Below are 26,194 nucleotides of genomic sequence, written 5' to 3'. Positions count from 1 at the left end.
ATATGTATATGAGTCATTTACTCGGCTTCCTCCATCATCGAGCTTGCATATAATTTGCTGAAATGCGAGGTGTCCGAAGCCAGAAGAGCATAGGGACTGCCGGACTCGACTATGCGGCCGGCATCCAGCACAATAATCTTGTCATAGTCGAGAATTGTTTCAAGCTTGTGGGCAACGGTGAGGATTGTGTGGTTGCTGAACCTTTCCCGGATAACTCGTTGCATGATCTCGTCGGTTACGGTATCGACACTAAATCGGATATGTCAGTATTTGATACAAACTATATTATTTAAGGTGCAATGCGTACCTGCTGGTAGCTTCGTCCAGGACGAGAATATTGCCTTGACGCAGGATTGCTCGAGCGAGACAGAAGAGCTGCTTTTGCCCGTGAGATAGGAATAGTTCGTCAACTTCGGTGCCTAGGCCTCCGTTTTCCTGAACCTTGGAGAAGAGTTGAACGGCTCTGAGAGCTTCCATTATGGACTTATCAGTGTGGCAGCCTGTTGGATCGATATTTTCTCGGACACTTCCCCTTATCAATAAGGGGCTTTGAGCGACCCCGTTAATGCGGGAGCGTACTTCTTGCCGTGGCACCTTTGATATATCGACGCCGTCAATCTGAATACCTCCAGAACTGAGCTCAACCATCCGGAAGACACTCATTAAGAGAGAGGTTTTACCACTACCAAAGAATATAAGCAACAGTGCAGTGCCAGAAAGATATGCAATCAATCTTACCTTCCAGTCCTGCCGCATATCCCCACTTTTTCCCCTGCTTGAATAGACAAAGATACGTCCCTGAGAACTGGCTCCGAAGCTCTTCATTTAACCGCGTATTAGTACAGTAAACGTTGCTGTGTAATCTTGGAGGTACTTACCTATACTCTGCACTGACAGAGTCAAAGACTATGTTTCCTTGCGATGGCCAGTCTGGTGGCAAGCTGTCATTTTCTGTGGGCAGGTTCTCTGAAGGAACATTCTCAGAGAACATCTTAACACGCAAGATGGAGCCGATGTGAGTCTCAAGATTGGTCCAGAACGTTACCAGCAGTTTGATACTCTGGCTGAACAGGATGACATTGAGCAAGGCCACACCAACGTAGCCTGCACTCATAGACCCACGTAGCACCACAACTAGGACAATCAACAAAACTGCAATACCGGCGACTACAAGATCCAAGGTGAGTGTAAGCCAGCGTTGAATGGCATACAAAAGATAAAATGGTCTCTGAGAATAGTCAAGCAGTTCATGGTTCCTCTCTTCCATAGCCTGCTGCCAGCCAAAAGCTCTCAACGTCACCAGACCACCAAGGCAGTCAGCAAAATGAGAGTATAGAGGCGCCTTGGCTTCAAGATCCAAGAATCGCAGTTGTCGTGAGGTGCGAAGATACACTTTCTGTATTCCGTAAACCGCTAGAATGACCGCCGGGAAAGAGATGGCCGCGTATTTTGAGGCTATTCCAATAAACACCATTTGACATATGCAGAGGACGAATGCTAGCGATTATACAATTATAAGTAACTGCCCCCCCCCCCCCCCCCCACTGAAGCTTGATAGACTATTAGAATCTTTGAAGATGACTTACTGACGAATGCATTAATAGCAGCAACTGGAAGTTCCATGTCAATGAGTTGTAAATCTTGGCTGAATCGATTAAGAATGGCGCCACTATCTGTCTTCGAGAAGTATAACATAGGTGCGCTGTAGAGGTCATTAGAAAAATACTATTAAACTTGGAAGTGATAAAACGTACCTCAAAACTGTATTTAAGAGCTTTCTGTGAAAGTTTTCTCCAGATCTAGGCACCATAGTAATGATCATTTGCCTGAAGAGGCCCGCTTTAGTGTCTAAAAATAACACAGTGTGAGGTAAACAGTGATCAATAACTTACCAGCAACCGACAATTAGACAAAGCATGCCAACAGCACCTAGCATTGCGTAAATTCCCAGGTAGTAGCCTGTGTGTTTACCAGGCTCCGCTTCATTTGAACTAGCCCACCAGTTCATCCAAATACCTGTTTATGATGGGTAAGCAAGCTTCGACCATTGCAGGAGAGCAGGGCGTTGCATCAAACTCACTGGGAAAGGATATACAGAAAACGAACCCTGTAATCGCAATAATGAATATGAGAGTGGGGAGCCAACCGATTGACTTGACATAATACAAGTAAATCGAAATGTCGCCGCCCGCCCCAGGACCATCCACTTCGCTGTCCTCGTCCTGTTCAACAGAACTCACTTGAACATCGGACTTTCCTGAATTACTGGTCTTCTCAGCAGCCTTGTTTTGCTCTGGTAGGCCTAACGCGAAGCTTGAGATATAGCCGCCTGTTAGATCAAGGGCTTTGAAGCTTCCCTGTTCAATGACATGGCCCTCATTGCCGAGCACTATGATATGGTCGGCGAAAGGGACTCGTTTGACTACAAGTATAGCTCGTTAGCATGGTGCTGATACACTGGAAAGCAAAGGAAGGAGGTAAATGTTTGGTTTATGGCTTACCAGAAGATGAGGAAAGAACAATAGTTGAGCCGATTGAACGAAGTAAGCCATGTGTACCAACTAGGCACTGGAAGATGTGCTCCTCAGTTGTCGCATCAAGACTGCTAAAGACATCATCCAAGACTATGATATCTTTCCTGGCATATACTGCCCTTGCTAGTGCCTGCGAGAGCGGAGGCATTAGCGATGGGATGGAATAATTGCTGATTGGCTGTTTACTCACAATACGCTGGCTTTGTCCTCCACTCAAGGCAATGCCCTTGCTCCCAATGATTGTTTGGTCTCCACGCGGTAATTGTTTGAAATCTTCAACCAGGGCGCATGCGCGGGTAACTGAAACATACCAATCCTCGTCTAGCCCAGACATTGCCACAATACTCTGCTTGATAGACCCATTCATATGCCACGGTGTTTGATCACAGTACGCAATACGCTCAGACGACAATATTATGGTACCATCCAAGCAAGGTACTTCGCCAAGGATAGCTTTGAGAAGGGTTGATTTTCCACAGCCGGAGGGTCCAACTAGCATGGTAAAAGTCTGACGAGGGATCGTGATTGTCAAACTTTTCAGTAGAGGTTCTTTCTGGGTATCCCAACCAAACGCTCCATTTTTGATTGTGACCATGTTCTCAGATAGAGCTGTTGGTTCCTTCTCTGATTTGGCCGAGCTTGACCCATCAGTTAGGGTCTCAGAGTCTTCAACAAAAGCCAGTTGCTTGGATTCCTGAACGGGCTCTAGTTGGAGCGGCCGGGACTTATCTCTCGAGTCTACATGGCCCTTCTTCTCGAGGAACTCCTGGATCCTTTGGAAGGAGCCAACAGATCCAAGGAAAGTCATCAGAGCCATGACCAAGTTCAAAAGTGGGTCAGCCAAAAGAGCAAACAATGACAGTGAGGTGTAAGTCGTCGAAGTATTTAGGGCAGCGTCATTTCCGTTTTTATGCGAGATACCGACAAACGCACCGAATGCGAATATCGGCGCGAAAATCCGGGTTGTCCAAGCTGCATGAAGCCATTAGCAAATCACAACAGGCGAAGCGTATCGAACATACCAAACGCCATATTCCAAACTAGCAGCTTCCTGAAGTTCCTCGAGATTCTCAACTCGTCAAGCCGTAAGTTATGAATGCATGTCATAAGCAGGTCACTAAGACCCAGCATCTTGATCCCTTTCATAGAGGCAAGCATTGACGTGGTAGATGAGATGCGTCTTTCGATTGCTTCAAGCCACATAGCCTGTCTCGACATCACGAACACAAGACTTATCAAAGAGCCAGCAAGGGCCACTATCCGAAAACATCATTAATACGTTGATCACCAAGATAAGGTGAAGTCCAACTCACCAACAGCGACACCAACAGCAACCACGGCAGCTACTCCTAACTGCTGTTCCAGGAGAAAAATGGCTAAGCCAATCTCTAAGGCATTACCCCAGATATCATGGATTGTCTGCCACCCTTGAACAATCCTCTCTATATCAGCGCTCATCAGTGTAAGAGATGAAGCGGGATCAGCATCTTCAACGCTTAGTGTAGTGGCTTTCCTGTACACCATGGAGATCACGGCACCTCTCACCATCGTGATGGCGCGGTATGTCATGTGTTGGTACTGGCCCATTGTTACCTAAAAGAAAAGATTAGCAACCAAGAGTGAGGACTCCGGTGGAACGTATGTGCTATACTGACCGCCATCCCCAGATACACGAGGATATAGGCACCAATCAAACCGTAACCGATGTTAGTGGTGGCATTGGTTTCTGGTTCTACCGAAAATGAAAGTGATCTATGTAGTAGCAGAGGCTGGCATATGTTCAGGGCGGCGAGACAAGCTCGTGGAAGCACGGCCGAGAGAAGCTGCCATTTGAATGTCCGGAATGTAACAAGTAGCAACGAGTTTTTGTTCCCTGGCTGACGTCAGCTCACTTGCTGCAGGATAAATTGGTCAGTCATTTGGGGCTTACTACCGTTGTTCCACATAGTCTCCAAGGAGTTATGCAGTGTTTTGGAGGCCAATTGCTTGTCAAGTGTATATAAGTCCTCTACCGAAAGTAGCTTGGAGAACCCAGTTTTGAACAGAGGGTTTAACCACCAAAAGAGAAATCTGTTGAAGATACCTCCTGTAGCTTCAGGTGGATATTTTGCGTAGACATTTTTGAGGATGCGCCGCTTTTCCACTGTTTCAAGAAGGAGTAGTAGGGCCTTCACCCCTACTGCTACCGAAGTAAGAATTGCAATTATTCTGTTAATTTCCGCTAGTTCGCGCAGCCAAAGCGTTCTCGTCTTTGCTATGTCGAAAAGTAGAGTGATGGAAAGGTATATCCCCAGAAGAAGAGATGGCCTGACTGAATAATTATGTTCCGCATAAGAGAGGACTCCGAGAAACAAGATCCCCACAGTCAACACCGCATTTGCAGCAATGGAGGCTTGCGTTCGGTTTGCTGCTGGAAGGGCCCATAATGCTATTAGGACAAGATGGATGATCGCTAGAAGCGCCCACGTTGTCTAATGGGAAGGTTAGCGGCAGAGAAGTGATGAGTTCACGTCAAGCGCAAACAAAGGTCAAAGATCACGGGACACAATTGACCCAAAAAGGAAATCATACATACAAGTTTTGCCCATAACAGCCATGATGTTACCACTTTGCGTTGCTTTCGAAACAGTTGATAGAGTCGATATGATGCGATTATAAGAACAAGCCCAAGAGGCAATACTCCTAGAATAGTTTCCTCGAAAAGCAAAGAGAAGTCGAAGCCATCTCGACAGGACCGGACAGGAATCCGAAATGAATTATCCTCCCGCTGGCACGCGAGGAAGCCTGAATGCACCACCATGACTACGCTATGGTTTCCTATCACAGTGAAATCACTATCATGGGTGGCTGGACCTGTTATTATGGGTATCTGTCTTTGACTCCGTTTACTTAATCATGAAGAAGGAGGAGAGAAAAAAAAAATAATAATAAATAAAAATCAAAATCAAATTTGACAAATTCTCATCCCAGTTTTGCTTTTGGCTTCATAGCAGCCTAGTCATCATATACGGTGCGATTAGGGAGAAACAACCTAAAAATGATAATAAAAATAAATAAATCAAACTAGAGAATAGTGGAAGTCGAACCCACCGGTTCCATCACGAACACGATCACAAGGAGAATTAAAATCGTAAAGCCATCTGTCGCCGATCCAATGCAATGTGTTCATCTGAACCCAACGCTCGGCTATCAAAGGAAATGATTTGGTGATCCATATTCTTGCAGAAGGGGATCTCCACTATTAGGAATTTTTGTTTTACTTTTGCTTTTTTCCTGATTCTAGATATGTCTTTGCCATGCATAGAGTTTTGTCTTAGGCGAGATGTATACCACTACTACCGCTACGTAACTGTGGGGTGATGATAATACGCTCCCCTCGCATGATGAGTGGCGATAACTCGAGCGTTCAGGGTAGGGCAACACGAGGAGGGTGCCGTACAACCGTGGCTTCATTCTTATTCTGTTGTTAATACCTTGGATATTATTGTTGTCATCTTCATCAATATTATTTTTGGTACCTGAGCTGAACTCATAGTCGGTCCAGACCAAGTTTGGCGCTCTTTCCTAGTTCGAGCTATGGACCCGGCCTTTCCCTTTTCTATTTCTTGTTTTTCCTCTTCAATTCTTTTTGTCCTTGCATTGCCATAGGTAGTTAGGACTTGATAGTTACCTAAGAAGAGTCTAGTTGGACAAATTAAGGCATCCCTGTTGTAGTCCCCACATATAAGCCTCTGAGATATGGGACGGACCCATAGTAGCCATGCTGTAAACCAAGTCAAAAGTACTGCGTACTAGTTCCGGAACGAGCTCGGGTGGCTTTGCGGACGACCGGAATACGGATGAGAAAGAATTGGTTCATTCCAAATCCCGAGCTGAGAAGCAGCATAATCCAACGTAGCATGTATAATGCTGCTGAGATCTCATCTACCTCAGCCGAAAAGCCACTCGATATATCCAAGACGGAGATGTTTACATTCAGAAGTTTATTCACCTGTAGAAAGACATGACATTTAATGATGCATGGAGAAAAAAACAAAAAGAACCCGTCACAGGATCATGTAGTACGACACTACAAGTCATTATTGTCTTCTTCACAGAGATCGCGGCCCGTTATCAACTAATTTGAAATTGTACCGTGCAGTTGACGTGCCCATTGCTTGACACGCTGACCTCAGCAACATCAGCAAGAGAGGGCGAAAAGAAAGAAAGAAAAAGAAAAAAGTAAGCACCTACCTTGATGGCAGAACCGATTGGAACAGAGCCCGTCCTAAGGATTGTTAGTGTGTGGAATGACCAGTTCCTCAGTGGTGGCGAGCCGCGTCGTTGCCCATTCATGAACAAGATTATAATAGTGGCTTCCAAGGAAAACTAGGGAGAAAACACCATTGTGATCAACCAAGGCAGTTGTGTGGATACATACGTAGGTATAATGTCTATATTCCTTGTTAATATCAGCACTAGACAGTCCTTACCCACTACGGTGATTGGGTTAGAGCTTACTTAGGTGGACCGACCCTCTTCCCCTGGACAGCCTAGACTAAGATTTTCGTGGTGGATGGCGGTGATTCAACGAGTTTGAGACGGAGCCCACTAGCTAACTATCTTTGTGTTAACCCGTCGAGTTCAATGGTTGGGAAGCTTCGGGAGTATCCTTCAGTCCCCGTTATAAAGTGGAGTTTTGAATTGTCCTGTGCCTTGCTACTAGTCTAGTTTGGCGTGTCAGCCAGGGAGATTGTCAGCAGTTGTGGAGATCCATCAGATCCCGACGTTCGATTTAATATTTTTCTAATTCTACGGGCCGGTGTGATTTTCCACCCTGCAACCCCAACCGTACTCGATTTAGGTAGAAAAGCTAACTTAGTTATCTGGTTTGTAATAAAAACACTGTCAAGCTACTAGTGTTCATCTTGCTGCCGCTGTTATGGGAGCCACATTGGTCCAGAGGGCTTGAGTTGCCTAGATCGGAACCTTTAGGGTTAGGCATTTATTGTCGTCATGCAGTAGTAGCACATGGATGAGAGACATTGCGGCAAACGCTGACCTTTCTTTTTTCTTCTTCTTTTTCTCGGTTCGTTTTCGTTTGCTTCCATTTTATTTATCTATTCTTTTTTTAAAAAAATTTTAGTTTTGATTGTTCACTTTTTTTTTTTTTGATGTATGATCCTCCTGATTGGGCAGTGGCCGCAGCTAGTGATAACTCAGAACTCCGGAGTATGATAGGTATCTCTTGTCACTCCTTAACCCCCCGGGATCTTCGATCATTAAATTTAAAATAAAATCGGCTCAGATCTCCGGAGCAGGAAGTTTGTGGGGCTAACATCCTTCACCCTAGACATCCCCGATTGGGCAATAATCGGTGTCGGATTTTGCTTGCAATTTAGCTAAAATAAGAAAATTACGAGGTGTGATAGATATCGGCCCGACACTACTAGTATATGGAGTACAGACCATGGATTTACTAGTGTCTTCACCCCCTTGCAGCGCCTGCATCGACGTTTAGTCAACAACCTCTCTCACCTCGCATGACGTTCATATTAACGCACAAACTGCTGCTAATTGGGAAAAAAGAACAGAAGATCACTTTACTCGTGTGAAAATTTGACGATGACAATGCCACCAGGCCAATCGCATCCAATCCTTTCAATTTTCCTTCGGATGCCGGATCCAAATATAGGCACCTCGCAAGAAAAATTTCCGTACGATATGCTTAGCTATGGTGAAATTGTACACGTCCACCAAGGGATGACCTAGTCGAACCTGAGGTTGTATTTCCGAGCGAGCAAGACATCCTCATACTCGTAGATTTAAGTTCAAGTGAGCTAAAACTATGCAAGTCTAATGGTATGTAGTCTCTATATCCGAACAGTAATAAATTGCTACCGATTGAGTTCGAACATATAGTTCGCCACAGTGCCTAATGATTGAGCAAGGAGAGCATCCGAGAACTCAGTGATCCATATTCTAACCACCTTGGGTTCCTGCTGATCCAACACATCTGCTTTGTCCTATCCCCATGGGGCTGATGGCTGAAAGGGGTTGTTGATCCAATTCCTGGATAGAAAGTTGTGATCTGCTCTCTCGAATCTGTAAGCGAATGTAACGGTGCATAAGAGAATTATGCAGCTAGGATGCTTCAATACGATATCTTATGCACTCTGTAGGAGTCAATATGGTAATGCCCACGAGATGTTTGCGTGGGCCCAATGAAAAACCTCCGAAATTAACCAGCTGCCTGAACGGGAAAGGAGCTTTTGTTCCGACCAACAAGTCACCTGGTTAGAATTAGATACCTGCACCATCCAAAAGCATTGCAGCAACTACGACTCTTCCCTGTTGATACTTCCCAGTTCTAAGAGTGGATTCCCGAAGAACCCACTTAGTCTGGTGAGAAATAATCCTTCACCTATGAAAAACTTGGCTCCTTCAAGAGTCCACTAAAGTGTACTCGGTTATCTTTTCTCTGCCGAGTACTTGATCCCTACCGAATCGAAGATCACTCCTACTGGATATTACTGATCTAGTCTTGTTCCAGACCAAGAAGGACTCCCAAGGATTACGATGGGGCAACTTCTTACATGCCTGTTGCAACCAAGCCATTCAGCCTTGACTTTCATTTGCCTTTGTCTCTCTTTCCTTCTTTTCTTTTTCCCAAACTTGCCTCTCCTGACTATGGGTCCACTATGTGGGTTATCGTTTCCTAGGCTTCGAGCCATACCGGGGGGTGCACATGGGCCCGGGCCCCCTGCAGAAGTTCGAGAGCCATGCCCTTCGTTCCGGACATCGCCCGGACTCACACTAAAGCAAGGGAAGATAGGAAACCGTAAGAAGCTCGGTGGCTAACAAACAAGGCGTTCATGTTTTGTCATTGGTTCTTGGTACCTTCGTGTTCTTTGTGTGTAGCGTCTGCGCAAAGCCTTAGCGATGTGATGAAGCCCTTTAGCTCCATTGATCTATTTTTGTCGAAGCAAATTTTGACACCCCACGATGATACCCCATGATTTGAAAAGTACAATTTAAAAGTGTGAAGGAGCACTGTGCAAGCTGTCAGCTCCTCTCGTTCTTTTTTGTTTTTTTTTTACATATTTCTATATTCCTAATATCTAATACATTTGCCTCTGCGGTGTTCCGCATATAGCTACTGACCATCATGGCCCACTCTACCCAATGCTTTTTGCCAAAATTCAGTCCCCTATCTGAAGGCCCTAAGGGGCCTATGTCGATGAGGATGAGGATGAGCAGTCCAGAAACCACTCAGTTGATTTCGGCGTGGCATGAAGGACAACTGGATGCTCTATTACAAACCACGTGGGCCTTGGTCCTTTACCGCTATACCGGTTCTGGAGATATTTGCTTCGGTTTCCAACAACCGACGGCTGGTGATTTTGCGACCCATTCCTCAGATAGTGCGTCTATCTGTACATGCAGACTCTCAGTCAGCGAAGATGACTCTATCCGAGGATTGCTTGAAAAAGCGAAGGGTCAGAGTGACCTCGTCAATTCCGCTGAGAAATGCGGAACCCCGAGCGTGGTAAACAAAAGCTTTCGGCTGTATAACACTATGTTGATGATCCAAAATTGTCGTGAGACGATAAGAACCTCGACGGATATCCCAGTACAACCAGTCGCGGCGACCGCCCTCCCAGATGAGGTAAATTGGATGTGATGACCTTTTTCGAGAAGAACCTACTGACGCTCAATCATCAGTGTCGCATTCGCCTTCACGTGAAGGTCTTACGTGAAGATATCGACATCTTCATGGAGTGGTGGAATAACGACATGTCAACCGAGCATATCATAAGCATGTCCAACTATTTCCAGCAAACTTTAACCAGGGTTCTTGTGGCAGATGACATGATCGTGAGCAAACTACGCGGCATAGTAGGAAGCGATTGGGATCGCATCTACAAGTTTAATGCAGTGACTCCGGAGACCCACGACCGCTGTATTCATGAAATCATTCATGAGCAGGCACTTCTTCAGCCTGAGAGCGAAGCTGTGTGTGCTTGGGATGGAAGCTTGTCGTACAGGGAATTGGATCTGTTAGCTTCTCAACTTGCGTATTATCTCCAAGTGCAAGGTGTTGGCCCTGAAGTCCGCGTAGCGCTATGTTTTGATAAATCTGTAAGTGTTCCGAGGAACCTGAATATCCGAAATGAATGGCTTTTTTGTTCATCATTATTCTGTAACGACCGCGACCATTTGCCTTTACTGTTCGTTACTATGTTCTAACAAGTGCCTGCAGAAATGGAATATTGTGGCAATGCTTGCTGTCTTGAAGGCTGGTGGTGCCTTCGTACCCTTGGATCCAACACACCCGGCGGCTCGTTTGCAGTCTCTTGTTCGATCTGTACAGGCGAGGATCATGCTGTGCTCTAGAAACCATGCTGAGGACTTAAGGGTGGTTGTAGAGCACCTGATACCACTGGACAATGACACTTGGGAAGAACGTTCGATTCCCCGCGGAGACGTAAGCCTATTGACGGAAGTAAAGGGTTATAACGCAGCATACGTGATATTCACTTCCGGATCAACAGGGGAGCCAAAGGTATGTTATTCTCAAACGTACGAGAAGGAAAATTCCTCGAATTAACGTGCATAGGGTACTTTGATGGAGCATAAAGCATATGTATCCAGTGCAATGGCTCATGCACCACGGCTCCGTGTGTTTTCCAACTCTCGTTTACTACAATTCGCAGCACATACATTCGATGCGAGCTTGGTTGAAATCTTAACAGTGCTGTTGGTTGGGGCTTGCACTTGTGTGCCAAGCGAAGAAGCACGCTTAAACAACATTACTAAAGTAATCAACGACATGAGAGTGAACCATGCTACTTTGACGCCATCATTCGTTGACTTCATCAGTATCTCAGATGTTCCTCGACTTGAGACTCTTGTGCTCGCCGGTGAGGCAATGTCTCAATCACACCTGGAAACATGGTCCAAAATCAACCTTGTGAATGGGTTTGGGCCCACGGAGACTGCCGTTACAGCTGCCGTTAATTCAAACGTCACTAGATCCTCTGATAGCAGGGATATTGGTCTTCCTACGGGAATCCGTTGCTGGATTGTAGATCCAGATGATCACAATCAGCTTGTTCCTGTTGGTTGTGTTGGGGAAATGCTAGCCGAGGGACCTTCTCTAGCTCGAGGATACGTTAACAATCAGCAGAAGACTGCTGAGGTTTTCATTTATGACCCCTCCTGGGCGAAAGGCCAGGGTGGAGATCCCGGCCGGAGGTTTTATAAGACCGGCGATTTGGTAAGGTACAATTCCGAAGCTGGTTCGCTGACGTATATAGGAAGAAAGGACACACAAGTAAAGTTTCACGGACAAAGAATTGAGTTGGGCGAAATCGAAGACAACCTGAATACCGATTCAAATATAAAGCACAGCCTTGTGTTCCTCCCGAAGTCTGGGTTCTCTGAAGGCAGAATAGTAGCGGTATTATCTTTGCCTATTTTCGACGACATTTCAGACCCGGAGCCGGCACCCCTGAGACTTCTTGACGATTCAAAGAAGAATTCAATCATATCTCAGATACGTGATCGATTGTCGGCACGCTTACCAGCGTATATGATCCCCACTGTGTGGTTATGTGTCGAGGCTTTGCCAATGCTTGTATCCGGTAAACTAGACAGAAAGGCAACTGCGAATTGGGTTGGCAGCCTGGAAAATGACCCAAATATCCAACTCGCCAAGCTTGACCCCATGCCTGACGATAGTAGCACTCGGTCTGGAAACGCGACAGAGGAGCAACTGGCTTCCATCTGGAGCCGCGTCCTCAATGTCCCTAGAAACCACATCAGTCTCAACGAAAGCTTTCTGAGTCTGGGAGGTGACTCTATTGCCGGATTAACATGTGTCGGCTTCTGCGCAAAGCAGGGAATTGGTATCACAGTTCAAGATATACTTCGGAGCAAGTCAATTAGGGACTTGGCAACCCGTGCAAAAGATATTCAACAGCCAGCATCCTATGAGGAAACCATCGAGAAACCATTTAGCCTCTCGCCAATTCAAAAGCTTCATTTCATGGTGCGCCAAGAGGGCCAGGGGCATTTCAACCAGAGCGTGCTGACGCGCCTAAATCAACAAGTCGACGAGCATGACCTGCGCCGCTGCATTGAAATACTCATTAGCCGCCATTCTATGCTCAGATCACGATTGACTGACTTGGGTCCTGAAGGATTACAGCAGCGTATTACAGAAGACATTGCTGGTTCTTACCGTTGGCGCTTGCATGATGTGAATTGTCAAGGTCAGATTGAGCATGCCATTGCCGATAGCCAGTCAAGCATTAATGCCTTCACTGGACCCGTTATAGCAGTTGATATGTTTATTGGAAATGGAGAGGAATTTGTTTTATCTCTTGTTGCTCACCATCTGGTTGTCGATATTGTTTCGTGGCGGATTATCCTGGAAGATCTGGAAGAGTTATTGTTGAACCCGGATGAGGCTACATCGCAAACTGGCTCTCTTCCTTTCCAGACTTGGTGTCAACTGCAAGCAAACAAATGCCAAGAACCGAACATAGCCTTGGATAACCTTCCTCCGCCAGACCTCGCCTATTGGGGGATGGAGGAATGTCCTATGACTTACGGTGATGTGGACTGCGAAACCTTTCAGGTCGATGCAGAGAGCACGCATACTCTCCTGATGGACTGTCACCAATGTCTTCAGACCGAACCTATTGATGTGTTTCTCGCCTCCCTTCTGCATTCTTTCCAGAAGACATTTAGTGACCGACCTCTACCAGTGATCTACAACGAAGGCCACGGTAGGGAGGTTTGGGACTCTGGAATTGACATTTCGCGTACTGTTGGGTGGTTTACCATTCTGCACCCAATAACCTTACAACACATTGCGGAAGATGATCCTGTAAAAACACTCATAGGTGTCAAGGATCTCCGTCGACGTGTTACGGATAATGGCAGACAAGATTTTGCACGGCGCCTGGTTGGCGATGCCAAAGATCGTGGTCATCCTAGCCCCATGGAAATCTCATTCAACTATGTTGGCCAGCACCGAGACCTGCAGAGACAGGATGGCCTCTTCCAGCTTATGAATCAGATGGCTGGGGAGACCGGTCGCGGTGGAGGAGCAGCAGATTTTGGCGAGAAAACCCCGCGATTTGCCCTTTTTGAGATCTCTGCGATGGCTGTTCAAGGACAGCTACGTTTTACGTTTTCTTTCAACAGATATATGAAGCATCAGCAATCTATCCGAGATTGGATCTCAAACTTTCATAATCTGCTCAAACATCTCGGTCCGAAATTGCAGTCTCATGCGCCAAAACCAACTTTGAGCGATTTCCCAATGCTTTCCTTAACGTATGAAGAGCTCGAAACGATGTTCTCAAGCAGACTGCCGAGCGCTGGAATAGAATCTCCTGAGCAAGTAGAGGATATCTATCCCTGCTCGCGCATGCAGCAAGGTATATTATTGAGCCGTTCCCGAGACGAAGGGTTCTACTCTGTCCATGACACATTCGAAGTGAAAGGCTCGAGGGGTGAACCTGATCTCAATCGACTGGTGTTTGCTTGGCAACAAGTTGTCATGCATCACCCAATGCTACGGACCATATTTGTGGACAAACTCACAAGCCGGGAGCTTTTCTGCCAGGTGGTCCTAAAAACGATCGACTCCCAGCCGAGCATCATCAGATGTATCGATGAGAATGGGGTGCTCGCCGCGTTTGATGAGCAGGGACCAATGACCTATGTTGGATATCGGCCACCTCACCGATTTACTATATGTCAGACTACTACTGGAAAATTGTTTTGCAGACTGGAAATCAACCATGTTTCGATGGATGGTTCTTCGATTTCGATTATAGCCCGAGACTTGCAGCTCGCATACGCTGGGAAACTAGAAACACACCGCAGACCGATGTTCAAGAACTTTCTGCATTATCTGCGTGAGCAAGATGACAGTACGGAGTACTGGTGCTCGTATTTGTCAGACTATATGCCTTGTCATTTCCCTGTGCTTAACGATGGCGTCTGCTCTGAAAATCAACTCCGAAGTATTCGTCTGAACGTCAACTTCTACAACGAACTCCTAGACGCGTGCGAGAGGGCTGGAGTAACTTTGTCAACTGCGATTAGCACAGCCTGGGGTCTTACGCTCGGTCAATTCTGTGGCTCCGATGATGTTTGCTTCAGCTACCTGGCCTCTTTGAGAGATATGCCTGTCGAGGATATTGATTCTATCGTTGGGCCGGTTATAACGCTTTTGGCATGCCGTATGAAGATACCTGGAGATGGCTTGCTTACGGACATCCTACACCAAGTCCAAAATGACTATATGGAGCAACTATCCCACAGAAACACGTCGCTCATTGATATACAACACGCCTTGAAACTCTCAGATACGACGTTGTTCAACACTGGCGTCTCATACAGAAAGCTTCCCCCGCACAACGCAAACGCCGAGGAGGTGCAGCTTGTGGAGGTGGGATCAATCTACGATCCTGCAGAGTTCCCCGTTTATGTCAACGTCGAGGTTGCTGACGATGATGCGCACATCGACCTGAACTATTGGACGACGGCTTTGTCAGTTGGCCAAGCAGAAAATGTTGCTAGCATTTTTCTCAAGGCTCTGGAGAATATTGCCCATTACAAAGATACTAAGCTTAGCACGATAGGTGATATCGACTTTCTCAGCGAGCAGTTTTGCACAAAGCTATGCGAATGGAATGCGAAGTTGCCAGCTAGACCTGAAAGGTGCGCACATGAAATCATTCGGCAACAGGCCTTATCTCTTCCTCTATCAGCCCCTGCAATTTGCTCCTGGGACGCGAACCTCACGTACTCGGATGTCGAGCACCTTTCAACTCGACTGGCTCAGTATCTCATAGGACTTGGAGTAAAACCCGAAGTATTTGTCACCTTGTTTTTCGAGAAGTCAGCTTGGTATGTCATTGCACAAGTTGCTGTGTTAAAGGCTGGAGGAGCATTTGTCTCCTTGGATCCAAGTCATCCAGAGTCTCGACTACAGGGTCTAATAGAAGATGTTGGAGCTCATGTCATGTTGTGCTCAGTTAAGCATACTGAGAAAGCTTCCCGGCTTTGCAACACTGTGTTTGCGGTCTGCGAAGCAACAATCGATGGGCTTACAGTTCCAGCGACCATTATGCCTGCTTCTATCCCAAGCATACACAATGCAGCCTATGCTATTTTCACATCCGGTACAACAGGAAAGCCAAAAGTGTCAGTCATTGAACATATATCGCTTGGCATAGCTGCATCAACATTCACCGAGATTTTCAGAATGGGCCCCAGGGCTCGTGTTCTTCAATTCTCGAATTACATATTCGATGTCAACATCTCCGAAACCGTTATTACCCTTATGACTGGTGGTTGTATTTGTGTTCCTAGCGAAGAAGAACGGTTGAATGACTTGTCTGGGGCAATTAATAGGATGGGCGTCAATATGTGCACAATGACACCATCATCAATAAGTACACTGAAACCAGAAGCCGTTCCCTCATTAAGAACAATCATAACGGGAGGAGAAAAAATGACAAAGAGTCATGTTGACCGTTGGGCAGACAGGTGTGTTATAAATGCGTACGGGCCTTCGGAAGCCACTGTGGCTTCGACGGCAAGCGTAAAAGCTGATGGAGGAAGACGCCTCACTGAGGATTACAATTCCATCGGCACTGCATTCGCTGGAAGGGCTTGGATCGTTGATCCTAAGAATTACCACCGTCTCCTCCCTATAGGAGCAATTGGCGAACTGGTCTTGGAAGGCTGCAATGTTGGACGTGGCTACCTCAACAATGCTGAAAAGACTGAGGAGGTCTTTATCACTGACGCTCGGTGGACTGAACATAGCGGACTAAAGGAAATCTTCAAGAACAAGGAGCGCATGTACCGTACTGGAGATCTTGTTCGGTACAATGCTGACGGCAGCCTTTGTTTTATCTCGCGAAAGGACACCCAGATCAAACTCAACGGCCAGCGGGTAGAATTGGAAGAAGTTGAGCAACAATGTGTCGGTCATTTGCCAGCGAATACACAGGTTGCGGTTGAGGTGGTTACGCCAGAAGCGAAAACTGTGGCGAAATGCCTTGCTGTCTTTTTCACTACCGATGATCATGACAAGAATGAGTCAGACTTACTGTTTCCTATGAATGAAACTACAGTGAGCATTGTGAAGAAGCTGCATAGCTCCCTGAAGGAGTCCTTGCCCACTGTGATGATACCGAAGCTCTTCTTCCCGGTACGTCGCCTACCGATTGCAACAACCGGAAAGCTTGACCGCAAAGGGCTTCGTACCATGGTTGAGCCTCTGCCAAAAGAGAAACTGATGCAATATACTACCTTCAATAGCAGCTCCAGACAAATAGCTGAAGATGGAGCTGAAGGGAAACTTAGGGCTTTGTGGGAGGAAGCTTTGGGACTAGCACCGGGATCCGTTGGCGCTGGTGACAGCTTCTTCGGGATTGGTGGTGATTCTCTCTCGGCTATGAAGCTTGTCAGCTCTGCGGACTCTCAGGGCATTGCACTGACAGTAGCCGACATATATGCAAACCCTATCTTGGCAGACATGGCAAAGATATGCAAGTCTTCGGAAGCGGCAGCTGACACGGCGACGATCGAACCGTTTTGTCTTCTTCCTTCTTCGATGCGCAAAGAAGCCTTACGAGAAGTTGCTGACCAGTGTCATGTATCTGAAGGATCAATATCTGACATCTACCCTTGCAGTCCGGTGCAAGAAGGTCTTATTACGCTCTCAACTAAGCAACAAGGAGCCTACATCGCTCGACCAATCTTCAAGCTTACGGACGAAGTCAACTTAGAGAGATTCAGAGGGGCGTGGCAGCGCACCGTTGATGAACTCGATATTCTGCGAACTCGTATTGTACATACGGACTCTATGGGTTTCCTTCAAGCTGTGCTCGACAAGGAACACATTTCTTGGACTACTGCAACAACAATGGAGGAGATCATGGATGACACGCCAGAGCTGCCAAATCATAGTGGAGGATTGCTGACTGCCTATGCAATTGTCCAGCCTGGAGACTCCTCTTCGCGCTATTTTATTTGGACCATACATCACGCATTGTATGACGGGTGGAGTGTACCATTGGTTCTCAAGAGGGTGGAAGAGCTGTATAAGGACCCTTCCGCTACCGGCTCTACGCTTCCATACAAGCTTTTCATTAGCCACCTCCAGGACAAGGATTTGTCTGAGTCGGACAACTTCTGGAGATCACAACTCGCGGATATCTCATGTTCGCCCTTCCCCCATAGTAAGGCTTCAACGCTGGATGCTGTACGTGTTGGAAATCGGCATCACAGCAGTGTAGAGATCGGCCAGACTCCAGCGAGCAAAGATTTGACCCTACCCGAGCTGATTCGCGCTGCATGGGCCATTGTTATCTCTGTCCATACTGGTTCCAATGATGTCTGCTTTGGTGAAACGCTCATGGGAAGAAATATCAGTCTCCGTGGAATTACTGAAGTCGCCGGGCCAGTCCTCACAACAGTCCCTACACGCGTACAGGTTGACAACGAGCTCCTGGTCACTCAATTCTTGCAAAATATACGCACGCTGACCACAGCGATGATACCACACCAGCACTCTGGACTCCAACGGATACGGAAGCTCAACGATAACACATCCTTCGCTTGTGACTTCCAGAATCTCTTAGTAATACAAACAGAAGAGGAAGTCATGAATGGAGACCTGTGGGTTCCAGAAAATAACCAAACCAGTGATGAATTCTTTACTCACCCACTTACTGTTGAATGTAAGATTAGCGGTTCGAAGCTGGTATTGACTGTCCATCATGACGAAATTGTTCTCGACAGCTGGCAAACTGAAAGGCTCACGAGCCAGTTCACACATGTGATACAGCAGTTACTCACTGTCTCTGAGAAGGACATCAGAAAGGTGGGTGACCTTGATGTAGCCAGCCCTCAGGACAAGCAAGAAATCCTTTCGTGGAACCAACGACAGCCAGCTCGCGTTGATAGATGTGTTCACGATATCATCCGGGAAAAAGGCGCTGCACAGCCTGAGGCCGCGGCTATTTGTGCCTGGGACGGTCAGCTTTCTTACAGGGAAATGTATGGCTATGCATCTTCATTCGCTGCCTATCTTAATACCCGTGGGGTTGGGCCTGAAGCATTGGTGCCGATTTGCTTGGATAAGTCTGTATGGGCGATAGTTACTATACTTGGTATTCTTATCGCAGGTGGAGCGTTTGTGCCTCTGGATCCTGCCCACCCAACATCGAGACACAAAGAGATTCTGGAAGAGATAGAAGCTCGTGTCATTCTTTGCTCCCCTCAATATCGCAATCGCTATGCAGGCTCCGTTAAGACCGTTGTCCCTGTCAGTCAGGAGACCATACGAGCTTATAGTGCTCTTACAAGGAAGACCCCGAGCCCTAACCGTGCTACACCATCAAACATGGCTTATGCGATTTTCACCTCAGGAAGCACAGGCCGCCCCAAAGGAATTATCATCGATCATCGCGCACTTGCAAGCAGCGTTACAGCTTTCTCGCCAATTGTGCACCTGAACGAAAATTCTCGGGCCTTCCAGTTTGCTTCTCTTACATTCGATGCCGCAGTCATGGAAGTACTTGCCACACTGATGCATGGAGGTTGTATATGCATTCCAAGTGAAGAAGAGCGCTTAAATGACGTTGTCGGAGCCATTCGGCGAATGGATGTCTCGTGGGCTTTCTTAACCCCATCTATCGCAAGCATTATCGAGCCATCGTCAGTTCCTTCTCTGAAAGTGCTTGCATGCGGTGGGGAGAAACTCTCACGGGAAGTAGTCATGAAGTGGGCCCATCGTGTGAAACTGATTAATGGCTATGGACCAACAGAGACAACTATTTTCGCGGTCCTGAACAATGTGACCCCAAGCACCGATCCTGCTTGTATTGGCTATGGCATTCCGTCCACATTGACGTGGGTTGTTGACCCTGAAAATCACAACCGGCTCTCTCCCCTGGGTGCGATAGGAGAGCTGGCTTTGGAAGGTGCTGCTCTTGCAAGAGAGTACCTCAAAAGCCCGGAGAAAACGGCGGATGCCTTTGTTAATGAGCCAACATGGATCAGAGACTTCCCCAGCTCCCTACCTTCACCCAGGAGGATATACAAGACTGGTGATTTGGTAAGATACAATTCAGACGGTTCTATTGAATACATCAGCCGTAAGGACCACCAAGTCAAAATCCACGGTCTCCGTATGGAGCTCGGTGAAATTGAGCACCGACTGTGCGAAGATCGTCGTGTGCGTCACGCCGTTGTGATTCTACCAATATCAGGGCTCATTCAGAAACGCCTGGTCGCGGTGTTGTCTTTAGAATCTCTGAACTCAGGGAACGGTCTTAATTCTGATGGGGCATGCGAGCTTATCAGTCAGGATCAAATGGATGCTGCATATTCCGAACTTCAAGAGATTCAGAAAAGCCTTGAGTCACAGTTACCCATCTACATGGTCCCTCAAACATGGGCGGTGATCAAAAAGCTTCCAATGCTGGTCTCGGGAAAGCTAGACAGGAAAAAGATAACAGCCTGGGTCGAGAAGATTGACGAATCCACATATGATCGTATAATGCAGGATTACGACAATATCAAACGAGGTAATACGGAGCACAAGGATGAAGAGGACAATGACTCTTCCATCAATCTTCTTCGTGATATCTTCACCCAGGTGCTCAACATCCCATCCTCAAAGATTGATCCTAGCCGGTCGTTTGTTAGCCTTGGTAAGTGTGTTTCATTCAGCTACGATGGACAGGAAACTAACTTTCCACAGGAGGTGATAGCATTACTGGAATGGCTGTTATTTCCAGAGCTCGTAAACACGGGCTCAACTTGACGCTACACAATATTCTCCAGAGCAAGTCGATAACCGAGCTTGCTCTTACCTCCACTGTCATAGTCCAGGCAGTCAAACACGAAGAGAAGTCTGGTGAATTGTTCAATCTTTCTCCGATCCAGAGCTTGTTTATGCAAACCACCGATGAGTTCCAGGGCAAAGCTCGCTTCAACCAAAGCATGACAGTTCGCCTTACAAAACGGACAAAACCAGATACTGTGAAGAATGCCATCAAGGCGGTTATTGACCGACACTCTATGTTTAGGGCAAGATTCAGCAAGTCCTCTGATGGAAATTGGAAACAGACGATCACCAAGGTATGTTCAATCCTACTTGCAAGACACTAAACCTCCTAAACTAAGCAATCCCTACAGGATATTGATTCATCTTATCGGTTGCGCACTCATTCCATCAACAATGCAGGAGAAATGTTGCCTGAGATCGCGGAAAGTCAGCAGTGTCTGGATATCCAGAACGGGCCAATATTCGCCGCAGATCTATTTGAAGTTCGCGGTCATGAGCAGGTTCTATTCGTTGTAGCTAATCACCTTTGCGTCGATATGGTGTCGTGGCGCATAGTCCTACAGGACATGCAGGAGTTCATTGAAACCGGTACCCTGTCCTCTGATAAGCCGCTGTCATTCCAGGGCTGGTGCGACCTGCAATTCGAGAACAGTAAACGAGAAAATGGTGTCATTAACCGACCTTTCTCTATTGAGCCACCCAACTTAACTTACTGGGGCATGACAAACTCACAAAATCTCTATGGTCATGTCAAGATGGAGTCGTTCACGCTGAACGAAGAAGCTACTGCTTTTCTCCTTGGCCGCTGTCATGAAGCTCTTCGAACAGAGACTGTTGAGATTCTACTCTCGGCTGTTATTCATTCCTTCAGTCGAGTGTTTACCGATAGGAACGTCCCGATGATATACAATGAGGGCCATGGTCGCGAAGCCTGGGATGCTAGTATTGATCTCTCCAGAACAGTTGGCTGGTTCACAACAATGTGTCCTCTGCATGTCGACGAAGGCTCAGGTATGGCTTTGTTGAAGACAATTAGCAATACGTTACTAACTAGAGGCTAGATATTATTGATACTCTGAAGCGAGTAAAGGATACAAGACGCAAAATTGCGAATGACAGCCGATCTTACTTTGCTCAGAGTCTCCTCCATCCAACCGGAAGTGATTCTAAAAGCTTCCCAGTCCCCCTAGAAGTTGTCTTCAACTACCTCGGTCAACTTCAACAGTTGGAACGCAATGACTCCCTGTTCCAGCATTATGGCGGCGCATTTGATGCCGAAACTTTTGAAGTGACAGGAGACATGGGACCTCAAACGCCGCGATTTGCTCTCTTCGAGATCTCCGCGATCATCATCAAGGATAGGCTCCATGTTTCTTTCACATACAACCGAAATATGCAGCATAAATCGCGCATCCAGAACTGGGTCTCTGAGTGCCGAAAGGCCCTCGAAGAGGAGGTTCTGTCTCTCAAGGATTATTCGCCGGCGCCAACTCTTAGTGACTATCCCTTACTCCCGACAACCTATGCTGGACTGGATGATCTTGTCAAGAAAACTTTGCCTAGAGCGGGAGTTGAAAGCTGGAATAGGGTTGAAGACATCTATCCATGCTCTCCGGTACAAGAAGGTATCCTGCTCAGTCAACTTCGCGATCCGCATGGGTACATGTTCCACGGTATTTTCGAAGTTCGTTCTCTCCAGGGCAAACGTATCGATTCAGCATTATTACGAAAGGCATGGGCAATGGTAGTCAACCGACACCCAGCCTTGCGTACGTTGTTCATCGATAGTAACTACAAGGGTGGGACGTTCGATCAGCTGGTGATCAAAGCATCTGGCGATGATGTTCTCGAATTCGAGTGCGACGAGTCGCTTGCATTCGCTAAACTTGATCAAGTCAAGCTTCATGATATAAACGCCACCAGGCGGATAAAGCTCCCACAGCATTTGACCATCTGCACCACAGCCTCTGAGAGGGTGCTCATGAAGATCGAGATGAACCACGCGATCGTCGATGGTGGCTCAGTTGACGTTCTCTTCAGAGACCTAGCATTGGCATACAACAACCAGCTCCCTGCAGGATCCGGGCCTCGCTACAGTGACTATATCAAGTACACCAGGAGCCAAGTGCATGATAAAGCGTTGAAGCACTGGAAACAATACCTCGCCGGAGTTCGCCCCTGTCATTTGTCGTTCTCTACTAAACCAAGCGGTGATCGTCAGCTTGGCTCCCATTTAATGAGCTTCAACCGTTTCGGCGAATTGCAAAAGTTCTGCGAACATAATTCTGTCACTCTTGCCAACCTAACGCTTTCTGCCTGGGCTGTTGTTCTTCGGAGCTTCACCGGCTCAGACGACATCTGCTTTGGTTATCCCTCCGCTGGTCGTGATTCTCCGGTTCCTGGAATCCACGATGCTGTTGGTATTTTCATTAACATGGTGTGCTGCAGAGTCAAGTTCATCTCGGGTCAGACATTACAGGATGTCTCCAAGTTGGTGCAAAGTGATTATATTGGAAACCTTCCTTACCAGAACTGCTCTTTGGCACAAATCCAGCATGAGCTTGGCCAACAAGGACAGTCACTTTTCAACACAACCCTGTCCATCCAGAATCGTTCCGCTCCTGAAGACTCCGGTGACAAGACCATATCATTTGAGATGCAAAGGGCATACGACCCGACCGAGTATCCTGTTACTGTGAATGTTGAAACAACAAAGGGGCGTGAGGGTATCATGCTGAGATACTGGACGGACACAGTGTCTGACAGTCAGGCGAAGGACTTGGCGGATGCTATTGCTAAAGTCTTTACGTGCTTCATTGAGAGCCCGTCCAGACTTGTATCGGAACTCAAGCTTGCTCCAAGCCAAGGCCCCTCAGTTACGAGTAACTCCGCTTTGGTGGACCTGGACGTACTCAACAGTGATGCTCTACGAAAGTTGATTGACATCCGTGTCAATGAGATAATCACCCGAATGCTCAAGGAGGGAGCGCTAGCTATACCTACAGTGCATGAACTTCATATCAAAGCATCGGAGGGTTCATTCGCAACGAAACGGATGCCTCGTGAAAGGGACCTTTCAGACTCTATGCTGACTTTGACCAACTACAGCAGAGCATCAACCGATACCAGGGAATCAACTGACCTTGAGAAACGGCTTTGGACACTGTGGAGTTCTGCACTGGGCCTGTCTCCCAACATTGTCAACCGTAAAGGCAGTTTCTTCAAGCTGGGCGGTGATAGTATAACTGCTATGAAGATGGTTGGCGCCGCTAGAGAGGAAGGCCTCTCGTTGAGTGTAGCAGATGTCTTCGGCAATCCAGTGTTCGAGGATATGCTGGCCATAGTTGTCGCTAAGGATACCCCCAAATTGTTTGAGACTCATACAGAGATCACTCAGCTCAGTGAGAAAGTCCCAGAGACACCGGTCGTCATCACTAGGGCAGTTTCACCCGACGAAATATCCGTGCTGCGGCCTATGCCGATTGACGATTCGTCTCTACAGTCCAGCATCTGCTCCAAAATTGGTGTCTTCAGAGGTGGCATTGCCGACGTTCTCCCCGTTACCGACTTCCAGGCTATGTCAATCACCGCAAGTCTCTTCAAGTCCCGATGGATGTTAAACTACTTCTTCCTTGACGGTAAGGGCCCATTGGACATTAGAAGACTTAGAGAAAGTTTCTTGCGGGTAGTCGACGCTTTCGACATCCTCCGGACGGTGTTTGTCTGCTTCCATGGCCAGTTTTTCCAGGTCGTCTTGAGAAAGATGCGGCCAGAAATCGTCGTTCACGAGACGGAGATGAGTCTGGACGAGTACACTGAGTCCCTACAACAGCGTGACCGAGAACAAGAACCCCGACAAGGTGAACAATATGTACAGTTCTATGTCGTTAAAAAGAAAAACACCGACCACCATCGTATCCTGATCAGAATGTCGCACACTCAGTTCGATGGCGTTTGCCTTCCACGAATCATGTCGGCCATCAAAATGGGTTACGAGGGAAGCCCTATTCCCCCAACGTCCTCTTTCTCGAACTACATGCGCATGCTTCCTGGCAGTATCACTCCAGAGCACTATCAACATTGGTCGACACTTCTACAAGGCTCCAAGATGACCGATATCATCAGAAGACAAACACCCAACAACTTCCAACACATCGGCTCCTTCACTGCACAGAAGAAAGCCATCGAGATCTCAGCCACAGTCATCGGCGACGTGACCCTCGCCACAGTCATGCAATCAGCCTGGGCCATGACACTAGCCAAGCTCTCCGCACAATCCGACGTGGTATTCGGGCTCACAATCAGCGGCCGAAACGCCACAATCCCGGGTATCGAAAGCACCGTCGGACCCTGTCTCAACATGATTCCAGTGAGAGTCAAGTTCGGAGACCGATGGACGGGTCTCGACATCTTCCGCTACCTCCAGGACCAACAAGTCGCCAATATGCCCTACGAGTCGCTCGGGTTCAGAGAAATAATCCGAAACTGCACGGACTGGCCCGATTCCACATTTTTCACCACCTCCGTCTTCCACCAGAACGTCGAATACGAAGGCCACATGCAACTCGACGACAACATGTACCGCATGGGCGGCGTCGGCGTCGTAGACAACTTCACCGACATCACGGTAGTTTCCAAACCAACAGGCGACGGCAAGCTGGATATCACGCTCGCCTACTCCCAAAGAAGCGCAATCACCACTCCCTCTGCCACAAAGATCCTCGACATGCTCTGCGAAACCGCCCACAGCCTAATCACCAACCCCCAAATCACCCTTCCCTCCCCATCAACCCTCCGCTCCCTACCCTGCCAAGTCATCGACGACCTCCCCAGACCAACAGAAGAGCACTTCCTCACCTCCAACCTCAACAGCAGAAGTATCTCCGAGCTCCTCGTTCACTCAGACATCCTCAACAAAACCTGGCAACACGTCCTCCCCAACAAAAACCCGGAGACGCCCCGGCCGCCCTTCCAGCTCAACTCATCGTTCTTCGGCCTGGGCGGCGACATTTTCAGCATGGGTCAATTGGTCTGGTGTCTCGAGCAGGAAGGTCTCCAGGTCAGGCTCGAGGAATTGCTCGAGCATCCTACTTTCTTGGGCCATTTGGCTGTGCTAGCATTGCATAATGCTAAACAGGAGAATTTGGTGGAGAGGACCAGGACTGTTGAGAGTAGAGCTCGTGTTCCGTCTGTCTCGGTCAAGGGTAGAAAGAGTGCCAATTGGAATCCTCTTGGTAAGGCCGTTACCTTGGCCAGGAGGTTTACTACCAAATGGAGTTCGAAGGCTTGATTATATTGTTACGGGATGTCGTTTGACTGATGGGCTTCGTTCATTTGCCCTTTCCATCATTACCAAAAAAAAATAAAAATAAAAATAAAAAGAGAGAGAGAGAAAAGAAAAAGCAAAACAGGAACAGCCTCCATTCTTCATTTGTCTAAATTATTGGACCTTCTTACACATTCTTTCTATTTTCTTCGCTATTTCATAACCTTGTGACTCTGTCCAACTGGACCATTTTTCTTTCACTATTCATTCTGAAAGTGGACACATTTATATTCATATTCGTTGACATATTTGATACTTGATATTATATTGTTATTATTTAGTCTGTTAATTAGGAAATAAAGAAAAACAAAAGCCACACAATCTCATATGGTCATAGCCACGAAATTATGGAAACCGCTTTTATCCCAAGGCACAGCTCTGGTATCTCTAAAGATTGCAAAAACAATAACTTTTATCTTTGCTTCGTTAATGGGTATATGAAGCACCGATATAACCAAAACA

The 26,194-nt window shown here is 47.1% G+C and overlaps 3 protein-coding genes across 3 annotated transcripts; 1 reads left to right on the top strand and 2 right to left on the bottom strand.

The window, feature by feature from the left end:
• Positions 1-17: 17 nt before the first annotated feature.
• On the bottom strand, positions 18-991 carry AO090038000388 (ABC transporter C family protein; the record flags this gene model as incomplete). The annotated part of the gene is made up of 4 exons (XM_023238310.1): positions 18-249; positions 308-682; positions 739-819; positions 879-991. 4 exons carry the CDS (start codon positions 989-991, stop codon positions 18-20), a joined length of 801 nt encoding a protein of 266 aa, XP_023093118.1.
• An 808-nt stretch (positions 992-1,799) lies between these two features.
• Positions 1,800-5,131, bottom strand: abcB (putative ABC multidrug transporter; the record flags this gene model as incomplete). Its single annotated transcript, XM_023238309.1, is given in 11 exon segments — positions 1,800-1,839; positions 1,893-2,016; positions 2,081-2,107; positions 2,147-2,422; positions 2,502-2,664; positions 2,725-3,506; positions 3,557-3,790; positions 3,848-4,127; positions 4,190-4,411; positions 4,427-4,986; positions 5,110-5,131. The coding sequence occupies 11 exon segments, from the start codon at positions 5,129-5,131 to the stop codon at positions 1,800-1,802; spliced, it is 2,730 nt and encodes a 909-aa protein (XP_023093119.1).
• A 4,550-nt stretch (positions 5,132-9,681) lies between these two features.
• Positions 9,682-25,696, top strand: nrps1 (nonribosomal peptide synthase Pes1; the record flags this gene model as incomplete). Its single annotated transcript, XM_023238308.1, has 7 exons — positions 9,682-10,155; positions 10,239-10,655; positions 10,768-11,079; positions 11,134-20,269; positions 20,320-20,699; positions 20,757-21,401; positions 21,461-25,696. 7 exons carry the CDS (start codon positions 9,682-9,684, stop codon positions 25,694-25,696), a joined length of 15,600 nt encoding a protein of 5,199 aa, XP_023093120.1.
• Positions 25,697-26,194: the final 498 nt, after the last annotated feature.

The sequence above is a fragment of the Aspergillus oryzae genome, chromosome 6 (assembly GCF_000184455.2).
Source record: "Aspergillus oryzae RIB40 DNA, chromosome 6".
NCBI lineage: Eukaryota > Fungi > Ascomycota > Eurotiomycetes > Eurotiales > Aspergillaceae > Aspergillus > Aspergillus oryzae.
Note: the sequence above shows the minus strand (reverse complement) of the source record. Positions and strands in the feature narration are given on the sequence as shown.